The sequence below is a fragment of the Monodelphis domestica genome, chromosome 7 (genome assembly GCF_027887165.1).
Source record: "Monodelphis domestica isolate mMonDom1 chromosome 7, mMonDom1.pri, whole genome shotgun sequence".
Lineage (NCBI taxonomy): Eukaryota > Metazoa > Chordata > Mammalia > Didelphimorphia > Didelphidae > Monodelphis > Monodelphis domestica.
The window spans coordinates 291,646,930-291,662,831 of NC_077233.1; the positions used below are offsets into that span (position 1 = coordinate 291,646,930).

Here is a 15,902-nt window from a genome sequence, read left to right on the forward strand (position 1 = left end):
CCACCTGTCTAGGGTCCTCTACAGTCATCCACATCTTCTGAATGTTTTCCCTTCAAATGAATCTGTAACCAAGTTGGTTGTTCAGCTCTATTTGATCTCCTAGGCTAAGAACTCATGCTGAAAGTTAGAAGCTACAAAGAATGGGTTTTTGTTCTATTTCTTGGCAATATTGAGCTGTTTGAAAATCATTGCTGAGAGATTTGGAAGTCTTGATTATCGATTCTAAGGAACCAGAAGCTCCTGGCTGGCCAATGAAGCAGCATGAAATCCACTCACATCCTAATTGAATAACAAAACTAGTAGCTATGGGATTCCCGTTATTTTATCTGAAACTGAGTCCGCAGGAGGCAACACTTTCTAGACTAGTGAGCTCCACAAAAGCAGGGACTCTCTTATCTAAACTTTGTAAACTTCTCCCAGAACCTAGCACTAGTCTTCTTTTCCCAGGGAGACCTAAACATATAGTTGTTGAATTGCTGAACTGAAGAGAGCTTTCCCTCTCCTATTTAGAAACTGGATCAAACCTCCTTCTCTGCCAGTGATGGCAAACCTTTTAGCAATAGCCCAGACTGAATGCCATGCCCCTCCCCCACCACATGCTGGGTACATCCTGTTCCCTTATCCCACACAGGGGAGAGAGGAAGTGCTCCCATCAGGTTGCTGGACAAAGGGATTGATGAAGTGAAGAGTGTCCTCAGTGAGTATAGAGAGGGGGAGGGGAGTGGCCCAGGTGTTCTGCTCTCCTCCAGTTCTGCTGCCTGTGAGCCACCCATCTTACCCCCATGCACTCCCAATGGACTTCTGCGTAGAGGGGTGAGTGATATGAAAAAATGTCACCAGGCTTGGTGGAGAGGAGGAGGGGAGCTCCATCCAAGTACCTCTGCCTTTCTAGTAACAAAATGGGGTGGGGGGAGGGAATCCAAGTGCCCACAGAGAGTGCTTTATGTGCCATCTTTGGTGCCCATGCCATAAGTTTGCCATCACTGTTCTATGCTGTCACTCTTCTACCCAATTCTGAATTGGCTGGACTTCTTTCTACCAGGAAAACTTGTTCTTCCTTCACAGGCTGCCTCAGGATCTCCTTCAGGCTCCTCAAATGTAAGATCAGCACCATAAGGACCTGCATTTTAGCTACACGGATACCAGGTCTGCACTTTAGCTATATTTTGCTATTTGGGTGGGTCTCTGAAGAGTTCTGTGGCTATTGTAATACTCTCTGAACATCCTTTCTACCTTTGACTTATAATGTTTCTGCATCACAGAGGCTATTCACTGGATGGATAGACACTTCCCCCATATTGCCCTAATGAGTGTGATTTGAGCTTAATGTCATTAACAAATAATAAGCAGCCCTCAGTGTATGTCAGGAAACCCCACTAGCGTGTCATGGAGATACTCTCATGAGCACAGTCCAGCTTGGGTCTGGGGCCCTGTCTGAGTCCTTGGCTCCAACTCCCCAGCCTCAGGTAGAGTTTATTGCTTTGTACCTCTGAAGTCACAAGTCCTACTTCCTTGCAAACATGGAATAAGAAAAGTACACACACACAGAAACACTTTGTCCGAGCTGGAGATTTTGAGATAATGAAAGACAGTGTTTATATGAGGTCATTGAAAGTCTTAAGGAAGTTGTTATGAATACGTACAAACCACCTATTCATAGGTGCCCTTAGAGCCCAGCCCAGCTCACAGCTCTCTGCAGCTTAGTGGCTGTTTATATTCTGATGGAAGAACTATTTATTGAACACCTTCTATTTGTCAGGGGCTGTGGTGAGCCCTGGGGGTACAAAGACAAAGCCAGGACACAGCTGAATGGAGCTTACAGTCTATGGTGGAAAACAACTAGAAGAGAGAAGAGAGTTAGAGTGGGAAGACTTTGGAAGCCATTTAGTTCAATCTTCTTATTTACAGAGAAGGCCTAGTCTTATAGGTATTCTGCTTGTGAGAGAGATTGCAGGAGGTGACAAGCATTTACAAGCTGGGGGAATTTGCCATAGCAAGTAATGCCTGCCAGGGTTTTTAGAGATGGAGATGGGAAGGGGAGCATTCTGAGCATGGGGGACAGCTTGGGAAAAGACGCAGAGACCAGAGATGGAATGCCACCTATGGAGAACAGCAAGGACGCTGGCTGGACTGGAATGTTGAGTATGTGAGAGAAAAGAATGTGTGATCTGTTTGAAAAGGTGTAGCCAGACTGTGAAGGCTTTAAATGCCAGACAAAGGAAGAAGATGCATTTTTTCCTACAGGCCACAGGGACCCATGAAAGCTCTTGAGCTGGAGGGGGATGTGGGCAAAACTGTGCTTTCTAATATTTATTTGTTGACTGTGTTACAAATGGATTAGAAAGACTGGAAGAAAGTAGAGCAGTTAGGAGTACAATAATTAAGGTGAGAGTTTATGAGAACCTGAGCAAAGGTTGGGCCACACAGTTTTTATTTTGCTTTAAACCTATTCATGTAGGAGTCTCTGAAGAGAAAACTTCTTCTAGCAACACACATGGATTCCTTCTCACGACTGAGTTTTAAAGGGTTGACTGAGGCACTGAGACATTAAGGGACTCGCCACAGAAGTCTGGCTTGAATCCAGGCGTCCTTGACTCCATCCAGCTCTCTGGACCCTCTTAGAGTTCACAGTTCCCGAGGTTAGCCTTATTTCTTCCAGCTCTGAGTCACTGTGTTTTCTATCATTAAAGAAAAGGCGGCAAGGATTTGGTCCTTGTTCCTCCAGATTCCAGCCTTCCCCATTACCTCGCCCTTCCACAGCCTTTTTTTGTTGAGCAAATAGAGATGCTACTTTCCCTCGCCTCAGATAATGCACTTCTAAAATCCAAGCTCATCGGAGAATCATAACGTAGCTGAATCTTAAACTAGAGGACAATCAATTCCTCAGGGAACAAGAAGTCCATTTTCCCCACATCCTTCCTAGATGTGGCTGGATCTTTGTTCTCCCCCTCCCCCACCTCCTGCCTCGCCTTCCTTTCCCAGGCCCTGGCATGGTCCCATCCAGCCCTTCTCACTTCCAGGCCAGTAGAACAGTTGCCTGGGTGCCGTTCCTTCTTGGTCTCCGTATTCTATCGGCGGAAGCTCTGCCATCCAGGTACTCTCGCCTGATTCTCTACCAGTCTCTCAGCTGCTTCCCCTCTGGGTGTCTTTCCGCCATCTTGGGCTCTTAGGTGCGCACAAGCAACGCAATTGATACCGTCAGAATCTGATGGGAAACAGCAAAACTGGGAGAAAGCAGCTTGGCAGGGAATTTCTCGGAAGAAAGGTCCGATGGGCAGCCTGTACGTCTGAATGGGGGTCGGACCCTGCAGCTCTCCAAAGAAGAATGCCATGAGGATGGCATTAAAAGCATGGCTCCTCGAGAGCCCCGTGGGCACAGTCCAGACGAGGGTTCTGGCCTTTAACAAGAGCTGATGAGTTCCCGTGGCGTTTCCCCATCCCGGCACCTCTCGGGTAGGAAACACGGACTTCTCCACGCAAAAGCCCAGAGCTTGTTTGACAGGAACAGAGAAGACAAGCCCCAGGATGACTTCCTGCTGCTCACTCTGACTGAGACTTAGCAGGGCTGCTGCTCCGCTACCTGCTGCGCCCGGCTCTGCACTGCCTTCCCCAAGCTCAAAGCTGAGGCCTTGCACTCTTTTCTCCTGGCTGGGGCCGCTTTCTCTAATGTAGGAGTGAAAACAAATCGGCTTAACTCAATGGAAGCAGAAACTCTGGACCTTTGCAGCTCTTCCCTAAGATCATGAAGGAACAAGCCCGGAAAAGGTAGCCTGGCTCCGAACTGACTGGACAGGACAGAGGCTTTGGCCGCCACGCTCTCTCTAACGCAGGGCTGACAGGGGTGGGCATAGAGTCGTGCCATGCCTATTCCTTTTGGGAAGCCAGCTGGCGGCTCCCACAGTGGGAGGGTGAAAGGAAATGAGCTCCAGGAAGGAAGATGCGTTTCTTTCCCAAGATCCCTTGACTCATCATCCCCTGGTTTAACAGTCAACAAGATTTGTCATTGTTTCCACTCGCCAAGTCCACTCAGAGCTGAGCCTACATGTGATGGCCTGCGGTCCATGCAAGGGAATCTCTGCATGCAGCAGCCATTGCATTATCGACAAGGCTATCAGCATATACTTCCCAGAACACTCATCTCCCCCTCCCCCAATTTGGAGCATATTTATTTACTTATTCCATTAAAAGATGTTATGTTCCCAATTATGTATAATAACAATTTTCAACATACAATTTATGGAATTGTCATATCCAAACAATCTTCCTCCCTTCTCCCCCTGCTCTTGAAGATGCAAATCACACTAATCTTTTATTTTAAAACCCTCACCCTCCATCTTGGAATCAACAAGGCAGAAGAGTGGTAAAGGCTGGACCTTAGGGGGGAAGTGACTTGCCCAGGGTCACATAGTGTCACACAGCTGGGAAGTGTCTGAGGCCAGATTTGAACCTAGGACCTCCCATCTCTAGGCCTGGCTCTCAATCCACTGAGCTACCCAGCTGCCCCCTGAAAATCACACTAATCTTAAAAATACAAATTAAAACAACCCAGAGTTTCTATACCATACCCGCCATATTGACCAAGATGACAAAAAATGGTTAAGGATAATTAATGGAAAACCTGTAGGAGATAGCAATAAAAACATATTGTTGACGAAACTATGAATTGATCCAACATTCTGGAGAACAATTTAGAATTGTGCTTGTAAAGTCACTAAATTGTACATACTTTTGTCCCTGCACTACCACCATTACTAGGCATATACCCCTAAAGAGATCAAATACCATGGGAAAGGATGATATGCACACACAAAAATTAGTACCTTTGCTGTTGTCAATCTGCTAGCATTTCTCCCAAGTCTGGGACTATATGTTGATCTGAATTTCACTTGTATAAAAACTGATGCCAATATTGGACCAATTTTGTACAAATAAAGACAAAAATAGTCTCTGCTCTCAAGGAGTTCATAGACTAATGGGGGAGACAACATACAAATAACTATATACAAATAAAATCTATACGGGATAATTTGGGGATAATCTCTGAGAGAAGGATTGGAAAGACTTCTTGTAGGTGGGACTGTGGCTGAGACTTGAAGGAAACTATGAAAGTTAGGAGCCGGAGATGAGGAGGGAGAGTTCTCCGAGGATGGAGAACAATCAGTGAAAATCCTGGGAGTTGAGAAATGGATCGTCTTGTTGGAAGACAGGGCAAGTATCCCTGGATTGTATATGGAGGGAAGTAAGGCATAAGAAGATTGGAAAGCCAGGAAGGGGTCGGCTTTTGAAGGGCTTTAAAAGTCAAGGAGAATGTCTTATTTTCAACCCTGGGATAATAGGGAGCCAGTGGCTTGGCAGAGTGACTAACCTGAAGGGTTTTGCAACAATCTGGTCATGACTGTGCCAAGGTGGTGGTAGTGTCTGAAGACAGGACTTGATGGGTATGGAGGGTAAGGAGTTGGGGATGACCCTTGGGAATGGAGCCCTGTTGATTGGGAATCTTTGAAAGCTAGGATGAATGGCAGGTTTGTTGGGAAAGAGAATGAATTCAATTTTGGATATGTTGAAATGAATTTAAGATGTCTACAGGACATATAGTTTGAGATTCAAGACCTGAAATTGGCAGAGGAGTTGGGGCTTGACAAGTAGCTATGAGAAGAGTGGCAAGGGCTAGGCAATGGGGATTAAGTGACTTAAGTGACTTAAGTTAAATGACAGAGTCACACAGCTGGGAAGTGTCAGAGGTCAGATTTGAACCTAGGACCTCTTGCCTCTAGGCCCTGGCTCTAAATCCACTGAGCTACCCAGCTGCCCCATAGAATACATTTTAAAAGAGAAATTTTTACTGTAAACCAGTGTTACCAAGTAGATGACTTTAAAATTGAAGAAATTCTCATTTTATTTTCAATCTTTTACATGAAAATAGAATTTTTCTGAAATGACCTTTTTACCACCACAGACCAAATGAAAACAAAATAAAAAATATTTGTTAAATAGATGCATTTCTGTAAGAAGGTGAGGGGGAACACTAGAGACAAGACATAGTAAGGAAAAGACAAAGAAAGATTACTTGTTTCCTCTCCAAAAAATTAATATAGTTTGTTTTCACATCATCTTCATTTCTAACTGAAAATAAAATGAACCCCTATAAATTGGGGAATGGATCAACAAATTATGGCATATGAAGATAATGGAAAATTATTGGGCTATAAAAATGACATAAGGAACAGATTAAGAGAAACCTGTGAACCTCATGCCTAGCACATTGGCCAATATGACAGCAAAGGAAAGAGATAAATGTTGGAGGGGATGTGGCAAAATTGGGACACTAATGCATTGCTGGTGGAGTTGTGAATTGATCCAATCATTCTGGAGGGCAATTTGGAACTAGGGCTTTAAAAGTCTGCCTGCCCTTTGATCCAGCCATAATAAAGAAAAAGACTTGTACAAAAATATTTATAGCCAAGCTCTTTGTGGTGACAAAAAAAAAACTTCCTGGAAAATGAAGGGGTGTCCATTGATTGGGGAATGGCAGAACACATTGTGGTATCTGGTGATTATGGAATACTATTGTGTTCAAAGGAATAATGAACTGGAGGGATTCCACGTGAACTGGGACGACCTCCAGGAAGTGATGCAGAGTGAAAGGAACAGAACCAGGAGAACATTGTACAGAGAGACGGATACACAGTGGCACAATCAAATATAATAGATGCGATGATCCAGGACAATTCTGAGGGACTTAAGAGAAAGAATGCCATCCAAAGCAGGCTAAAATCATTTGCTTGATCACATGATTTGATGGGTGTATGGTTGGGAATGTAGACGCTAAATGATCACTCTAGTGCAAACATCAATAATATGGAAATAGGTTTTGAACAACGATACATGTAAAACCCAGTGGAATTGCTCATTGGTTTCCGGAGGGAAATATGAATCATGTAAACATGGGAAAATATTCTAAATTAAGTAAATTATCAAATTTTAAAATAGAAGAAAGATAATAGATCTTAAAAAAAGAGAAACGTGTGAGGACTTGTTTGAATTAATACAGAGTAAAGTGAGCAGAATTGATAGAACAATTTATGTCTATAACATTGTAGAGGAAAACAACTCTGAGAGATTTAAGACCTATAATCAATGTAATGACCAATGATGATGAAGCCTCCTGCCCACCTTTTAGCAGAAAGATGCTGGTAAAGTGCCATTTCCAGATACTATTCTATTTTGCTTGACCACTTGTTACAAAGGAAGGCTTTGTGTGTGTGTGTGTGTGTGTGTGTGTGTGTGTGTGTGTGTGTTTGTGTGTGTGTGAAGGCTTGACTGGGGCCAGGCCCCTGATAGTTTTATGTTAAATATTAGAACACAGTGAGATGAACAGTTCAAACAATTAACAGTTAGGCACAAGACTTCCTTAGCTTGAGTAGATCGTAAGGGTTGACCTTAAGAAACAGAGTTGAGAACGGATTCAGCTGAGAAGCTGAGTGGACTATTATTTTTCACCAGTCAAGCATCAAAGGAAGCTTAGAGCTTCTTGTGGTAGTTTTATACTTGGGCAACTAAGAAATGGTGTCCACAGCCCAAGTCTTGAGTCCCTTGAGCCAGTCAAGCCTCAAGGATGGCCTGAATACATTTCAGGAAAAAATAGTTTAGTTATTTATTATATTTCATTAGTTTCACTTTCATAGGACAGGAGTTAATATATTACTCCTATGGCAGGAGGGAAGGATGGATGAAGGGGGAATGAAAGAAATAGCCACAAAACTGGAAGAAAAGAAAGAACAAAACAAATGCCAAAAAAGAACAAAAGGAAGGCTTAGAAGGTCAATGTTGGAACCACAGAAGTAAATTTAATATAGGTGCTTTTATTTAATTTAGAAGTTTTATATGCTTAAAGTTGTAGGCAATGGAGATTCACAGTTTCATATGAATGAATAAATAAAAATGAATTTATTAAGCACCAGTAATATATGAAGCTCTGGCTAAGAACAAAAGCAAGAACATCTGTACTTTCAAAAAACTCAAATTCAGTGGGGGTTATATAGAGACACATATAGGATGTTGTGGTGAATCATGTATAAAGGCTCTGTGCTCTTAGAGGCAGCTGCAGAGCAGATGGCAACACATCTTCTCTCATGTCATTTTCTTGTATGAAATCTTGTTCTTTGAAAAAGGTCTTACCACTGAAGTCCCTGGCACTTTCTCCCCTTACGTCCATTTTAGTAACTAGGATTGCTGAAGTGGCAGAGGGTGGATTACCTAGAGAGCCAGGGAAACTTTAGGGTGATGTGGCTGATGGCTGAAGCTCAGAAAGAAATGTGGCTGTGACTTTCCTTTGTTTTTATCTACCCTTTGCCTGGTCCCTTCTCCAGAGGAATCCCTTTCCTTTCCCTGCTTTCCCTCCTCTTCTCTTTTCCCCTCTCTCCCTCTCTTCCTCCTTCCCCTCTTCCCTCTTTGAATGATATGTTTATTTGTTAGTCTTAGCCAAATTCATAATATGCAAAGGCAGAAAATGGTTGACTCCATGTAGCCCCCCTCATTGTAGCTCAGAGCATTCTCAATAGCCCCTTGCAATTTTCTGTCTACCTGATCTTTGACATTTAAGCTTTGGGAGTCCACCTTCTCAAAGTAACCCAACTTTCACAACATCCCTCCTCCAGAACTAGCTCCCCTTTGCAATGCTGATTCATCTTTTAAAGCAGGAATTGTTCCTCTCTTTGCATCCTAAGACTCCTTTGGCAGAATGGAAAACTATGGACCCTTTCTCAGTCTACTAAGGCATACTGCTTCTGCTGGTGCTACTACTAATTGAAATGCATAAAATTCCTAGGATGACAAAGGAACAAATGACATTGAAATACAACCATGAACATTTTTAGATGTTTATGGGTCCCAGATGAACATCCTCTGACTTAATAGTCATTCAAGCCTGACCATGTTGTTTTTTTTCACCTTCAATAAATAAATTGATCAGGCTCCATGATAATGTTTCATTATTGAAACGTGTACTTTATTCGATTCAAAATCCATATTATAAGAAGACTATTTTGCCTTTCAGGTTGCCTGATAAGCATCCGCCTGACTTTATTGGATTATTTCATTTTGGGAAGTAGGGAGCCAAGGATAATTGATCTACAGAACCCAAGTTATCATCCTCTTATTCCATTCCAATCTAAGCAGGAAATACTTCATCAAGTTCTAACACTTGGAATTCTTCTCTTCACACTTTGACTTTTTCCCTCTACTTTTCTGTTCCCCTCCATGTAGAATCCTTTCCTTTTTGATACCTGTGATTCTATCATAACACCTGTTCTGCGCTGAGAATGAGGAGAAGAGGCTAGGGCAGTGATGGTGAACCTATGGCAGAGGTGCCAAAGATTGCCCCGGCCACCTTCCCTCCACACCCCCCACCTCCAGAGTTTGTACTAGAAAGACAAAGGGACTCAGGCAGAGCTGCTCCCCTCCGCCTCTCTACTATGCCTGATGACATTTTTTCACTTCATCTGCCCCTCTGCAGAGCAGCCCAATGGGATTGATTGCTCCCCACCCCGCCCCTGTGTGGGGTAAAGGGGTGGGTGGGGCATACCTAGTATGTGGGGGGGGGGGGCAAGGCACATGAGGGGATGGGGCAAGACCAAGCATTCTGTTTATTAAAGGTTCACCATCACTGGGCTGGGTAAAGGTACCTGCCACTCTCATTGTGTTTTCTTTCCACATCAATTCATGCTAATTTAATTCAATTCAGTACACCTCCCTAGTGGTTTTGGCTCTTTCTTCTGATATTTACTTAGTGCTCAGCTTGCCTAGCCATTAGCCTCCAAACAGTAAGCAACACACCCACGTTAGCCTTGGGAGGGGGTTAACCTTTAGCTCCAGGATTTCTGGGGGAGAATTTAGCAAAACAATGACCCGCGAGATGAGAAGAACCGGAGTGCAGAAAGCAGAGATTTTCTAGAACTAAGGGCTGACTTTTCCTCCAGACAGCCTTTTCTCTGCCCCCTCTCTAAAGTTAGCATCGACTTTCTCCCCACAAGGAGGTTCCGTCCCTACTAGTTCAGGCTGAAGCATGAGCCATGTTGGGGGAGGCGTCCTGCTCAAATAGCGGCTGTGCTGGACGACTTCAGCGGTCCCTTCTGACTAGGAGTTTCCAGAATACTTTGGCTTGAAACTACACCTACTGAAGTAGTAGCAATAACAGCAAACATGTATACAGCACGTGCTACGTGCCAGACACCGTGCTTGCTCTTTGCAACGACTGTTTCAGTTGATCCTCACAACAACCCTGGGAGGGAGGTGTTATGGTCATCTCCTCATTACAGATGAGGAAACGGACTTGTCTACGAACGCATAGCCGGTGTTTGAATTTGGATTTGAACTCGGGCCTTTCTGACTCCAGGTGCAGGCTCTCTTTACCCACAGAGACGCCGTGCTTCTATCAGAAAATGATCACTAGGACTGGCTGTGGAAAAGTCTTGCTGGCTAGAAGTATGTGTTCACCAATGAATGTGGTATAAAACCAAAGTACGCGGATCGATCTTTCTATCTTACAAACAGCTGGACGAATGCAGTGGACACATTAAAGCAGCTAAATCGCTTAGTATCAGGAATATCTGCGTTTGAACCCCGTGTCAGTCACTTGCTAGCTGTGTGATCCTAAGCTAGTCACTTAACTCCTCTTTTGGTCTAATTCCTTATCTGTGAAGTGGGTATAATAATAGCACTAACCTTGCAGTGTGGATGTGAAGGGCAAATGAAATGATCTATGTAAAGTGCGATTCAAATCTCAACCCTTTAGCTAAACACCAGCTATTATTAAATTAAAATCTGCTGTCAACTTCCTGGGATGAGATCAGATGAACTGCTAGAAGGCTGGGAAACTGTGGGCTAGAGTTCATTCAAGCTTTTAAACACACACACACACACACACACTGCAAGGGAAAAGGAAGTATTACACTTGGCAAATGTGAGCTTATTGGATTTCCTAACTCCGTGGTGGAGCCTGCGGAAGCCAGCAGGGCTTGGATTGAGACGATGCATTCCTGTTCTCAACATGATGGAGAGTTTGTTTTGGAAGATGTGTATTTGGGATGAGAGGTGGGAGGGGAAGGAAAAAGACTGGTTCAAAGCGAGGCCAAAATAACTACTTCTTGGAAAGCACCACTGAGTGATCAAGAAGAAGAAGGGAGGATGGATGAAAGAAATGGCACAAACAAAAATAAGCTGCATCACTGGATTCAGGATGTTTATAGTTGGTGTGACCCTCTCATCCCTGTGTTACACTCGTGTTGCTTCTCGGATCAAGACCTCCCTCATAAAGAGCCACTTTCCCATGCCCCCCACGTATGTGTTTATGCTCATTTTCTAGAGTCACAGAATCTTTCATCCCCTCTATTGGAGAAACATAGAACCTGGGGGTTAGGGATAACTGCCCTATGGTTAAAGCAATTGTGCCACCGTTTGGATTCTAAATTGCTAAGCAAGCAGTAAGTACTGGAAGAAGGAGCCCCGACTAGTAGTCATACGTGAATAAAGTAGGACTACAAGGAAGACCCTAGGAAAGAGACAACCAAAAAGCGAGTCTTTGCTGAACGAAACGTAGAAGGTGCTTAATGTGTGTTGAATTGAATGGGATTTGCATGGATAAATTTGGAAAGAAAAAGTCACTAGAGTGATAGCCACCCGAACTTTGCCCCCTGGAAGTCACTAGAGCAATCACTTAATCCATTCTCCACAATTGACAGTTAAAAGAAACTGAAATGGAGAGAAATGGACCAATTAGCATTACGCCAATCAGTCAGCGACCACACCATCTAGTCCCAGAACCTCCAGATCTCCTGACTTCTCACCCAGGGCTCTTTTCATGATTCCACTCTGAAACCTCATGTTTCTAACTCAAGCTCTCAGCAGAGTAACTGACTTGTGATGGCCACCATGTGCAACATAAAAAGTACTTGCATTGGGCATTTCTATTTCAGCTTAGAACACAACTGACCAAGCTTGTGGCCTCTTACTCTAACCATGAATTTTCCAAATGGACAAACTGGAATCTCTCTTGGAAGATACCCCAACATAGAGTGCATATTAATTTGTAGAAAGGAGAGAGAGCCTCTGTGTGGGAAGATGAGATGGGAAAGGTCTCAAGGTAGCACCTAAAAAATGAGAACATCCTAAATAAGAGAGGCAGTTTGGAGGTACTGATTTGAGATTTCCATCTTTTATCGGTAAATAACCAGGATTTATCAAGCACTCTTGTTTTGCTTAGTACTCTCAAGATAGCCTTTTTGAGGATGGGCTGGTCTCAGAAGAGACATTTTATATAGTTTTGAGCTGGCAAGAATAAAAGTAAATAATACTGTTTCAAGCATGCCCAATGTGTAGAATGAGAAAAAGTAAGTGAGCAAATACACATTTAGGGACACTATTTTGAAAATATTCATGTTCATAATCATGGTCTGCAAATTCAATTCCATTTTAGCAAATCTATTGTATTCAAAGCTTCCCATGCTCATTTTTCCTTTTTAAAAAATCCTCATCTTCCATTTTAGAATCAATAGTATGTGTTGGTTCTAAGGCAGAAGAGTTTAGGTAAAGGTTAGGCATTGGAGATAAAGTGACTTGCCCAGGGTCATACAGCTTGGTATTATCAGTGTTACTTGTCATTATCTAATTGATAGTTAAAAATGAAAATTAAGCAAAAAAAAAAAAGGCCAGTAAATCGAATTCATGTGTGGATATGATGTTAGTGGTGGAATGAAGGAAAAGTAGTGATTAATAGCCACAGGACCCTTAAGTCATGAACTTTCATGCAAATCAAACTTTATTTTAAATAGATGAAAGTTTGTATGTTAGCTTTTGGGGAAAAACAACAGCGTTCCTTACTTCTGGGGTATCTGCAGCTTTATCAGGAGGGCATTCCTTCTAATAAATGCACGAATAAATGACTTCTTTTTCTGCAAAGTCCGTCCATTTCCTTCCATTAAATCCATAAGTCCATAGACTGCCTAATGTATTTGAAGTCTACCTCGGTATATTTCTAATATTTCACGGATATCAGAGCAACACTCGGGCTCGTTTTTCATCCACTATTCCTAATTTTGTATATCACTGGGCCACTCCTTTTTCTAGTCCTAATGTCCTTGGTAAAGTCTTTGGAGAAAACGTGCCTCTACTAAATAAAGTAAACTGAACTGAAATTTAAAAATAAGTTATATTCCTCTCATTTTGAAATGCCATAACATATCACAGTGAAAGCACCTTTATCAAAATAAATAAACACATTCATACACACATATGTGTATATGTGCATGTATATATGTTGAATGACCAGATTATCAGGTTTTATGTGGTTATTTTCTATGATTACTATAAAGTTCTACATTTGGTTTCATAATTGGCAGTATTCTTCAACAAGTGAATCAATGCTTATTAACTTTGATGAAAATTTTGCACTTAGAAATCCATCATAATTTATTTTTGGACAATTTTTTACCATTTTTCTAATTACGTAGTAAACAATTTTAAACATATTTTAAAATTCTGAGTTCCCAGTGATGCAGTGGTCTGGGCCAATCCTGAAAGGCTCATCCATCTCCAGAGAAAGAAAGATTGGATTGAGATGGGTGTGGATCAGAGCATGCTGGCTCTCACATCAGTGTATTTACGGTTTTACTTTGGGCTTTGGGTTGTGTATGAGCGTGCTCTTACAACAGTGACCAATATGGAAGTGTTTTACATGATAATAAATAACAATTAAATCCCGAGTTCCAAATTCTCTGTCCCTCCCTTCCTCTCCCTCTCCTGGAGAAGGCAAGGACTTTGATAGAGATTATACAGCGATTTCTTAAGATATCTTTATTCATTCATTTTCTTGTCTACCGAATTGCTGTCAATGGCATGCTATTCTCCCAGTCATCCAGGTTCAAAAGCCTCACAGAAGCCTTTGGTTCACCACCCATCCAATGGTCCCCACAGTCAATTCTGTCAGTTCTTCTTTCGGAATTTCTTCCCTCTTTCTTCCTTTGCTTTCCCATTACCACTGTCTTAGCTCATACCCTTTTTATCTCCACAGATCCATGTCGCCGTTGGGCCCCAGGTTCCACGGTGTATACAAGACATTAGCTTTACCTTGATGGGTCCTCTCACGGTGAATCAATTTCTAGCACTCAGTTTCCTCCAACTTTTGGAGTTTCCCCTGGAAGAACTAGAATTTTGTTCATGTTCATCTATGGCCTTAGCTCCCATCACAAGCACTTAGACTCATTCTATGCAATGAATAAGGATGATGTAATGGGAAAAAACGCACTAGATTTGGAGTCACTACCCACAGTTCTGTGTGAACTTGAGGAAGTCACTTAACTTCATTGGAATTCCATTTCTTTTATGGAATGAGGAGGTTAGAATGGAGGACCTCTAATGTTCCTTCCAGATCTATAATTCTATCAGCAGCAAGGAAAGTCCTCTTCCCTTTTCCCCCCAAGATCATCAGGCAACCAGTCCTAGAAAAAGGCCCCTATTTCCCTCTGGTCCTATATAGATAGCATTACTTAAATTTTCAGAAAAAAAGATGAGCCCAGATTAATGCTTAGTGCCCAAGGTGTTCCCTGAAATGCTGATCCTTTTATCCCACTGGGGCCTCACAGTTGGTCTTTGGCCTTTCTCCAGGTTCAAATGAGATATCTCTATCCTCTACTTATTTTTTTTTATCAAAACAAATATTTTTCTCTTGATCTTATTCAAGCTCCAAATCTCCCTTTTCAGCTCTGTCTGGTGCTGGCCTCTAAGTTTACATGGCTCCCTATAGAGTTATTTAGCTTTCTTTCTAGATCTGTGTGCAGCCAGTCATCTGCATCTCTCAAAGGATATGGAAAGGTTTGAACATTTAAAATGTGCTCTCTACAAATAGAGATATCAGCAATATCACTCCCAAGTTGTCTGTATAATGAACTAAATTTTTTCTGCACATCTTTCCTGTTTTGAAACTAGAAGGAAGTTTACCCTCAGTTTCTTTCTAATATCACTTGCACTTTTTATAACCCAAAGAGGTTTGAGATTAGGCTGAAAATACAACTTAAGCCTTTAAACTTGTAAGGATAATATTAGAATATAAGTCTTGTTTTAGTAGTTTAGAAATAAGTAAAGTGGCTGCTTGAGAAAAGAACTGGAGTTTGAAGCAGAGCTGAGAGAGCAGGTTAATTTCAGATGTTGACAGTTATAACCCTTTTTCTGTGTCAATTACTCTCTCTGGCAGTTGGCAGAGACACATGATCAGAGACTCTCTCTCAGGGCTGGAGGAGGGAACATCTTTGCCTCTCTCTGTCTGAGGGAAAGACCTGAAGGAGCTCAGAGTTTTCCTTTCCCAACTTGGGAAACACTATTGAATATCTATTGTGGTTTTTTATAAATTGTTTAACTCTGAGAAGACCAAAGGAAAACCTGGTCTTTGGTTTGGACTCTGAGTCTTAACAGTCTTAACTTGATTCCTGTTGAGACTCAACCAGCTAGCCGTTGCTATTTTATAATTTGAAGGCAAAGTTAAGATTTATAAGGATAATAGCGGTAGTTTTTATTTAGATAGTATAAATTTGGGTTAGTTAGATCAGGGAGGATTAGTGTAACCTATGAAACACAGAAGAAGCGGTTCCTTGTGGATCCAGGGAGTTTATTTGGGTGGATTTAGAATCCCTTAGAATTAGAAATCCTTTATTTATCCTTATACATTTCAATAAATATTGTATGTTTATAATAAGAGTCTCTTTAGTGTCCTTGTGCCTGGTCCTGAAGGGAAGTTCACAATTGAACTTTACTTCATCACTGAGGATACATTTGATTACCTCTATTAAAAGTATCTGAACAGTTTGAACCTGATTGGTGAGCTAAACAATTTTGAACCTATATTGGAACAATTT

General features: G+C 42.1%; 1 protein-coding gene across 5 annotated transcripts in view; it reads left to right on the forward strand.

Annotated features, from left to right (window-relative positions):
- Positions 1–15,902, forward strand: part of CCDC192 (coiled-coil domain containing 192) — a 285,306-nt gene that overhangs the window by 249,253 nt on the left and 20,151 nt on the right. For 4 of the 5 annotated variants that reach the window (XM_007497810.3, XM_056804533.1, XM_056804532.1 and 1 more), the window contains one exon: positions 1,066–1,146. The exons of the other annotated variant lie outside the window; for it this stretch is intronic. In XM_007497810.3, coding sequence (XP_007497872.1) covers positions 1,066–1,146 — 81 coding nt within the window. The remainder of the gene's footprint in view (positions 1–1,065; positions 1,147–15,902) is intronic. 5 annotated transcript variants of the gene reach the window in all.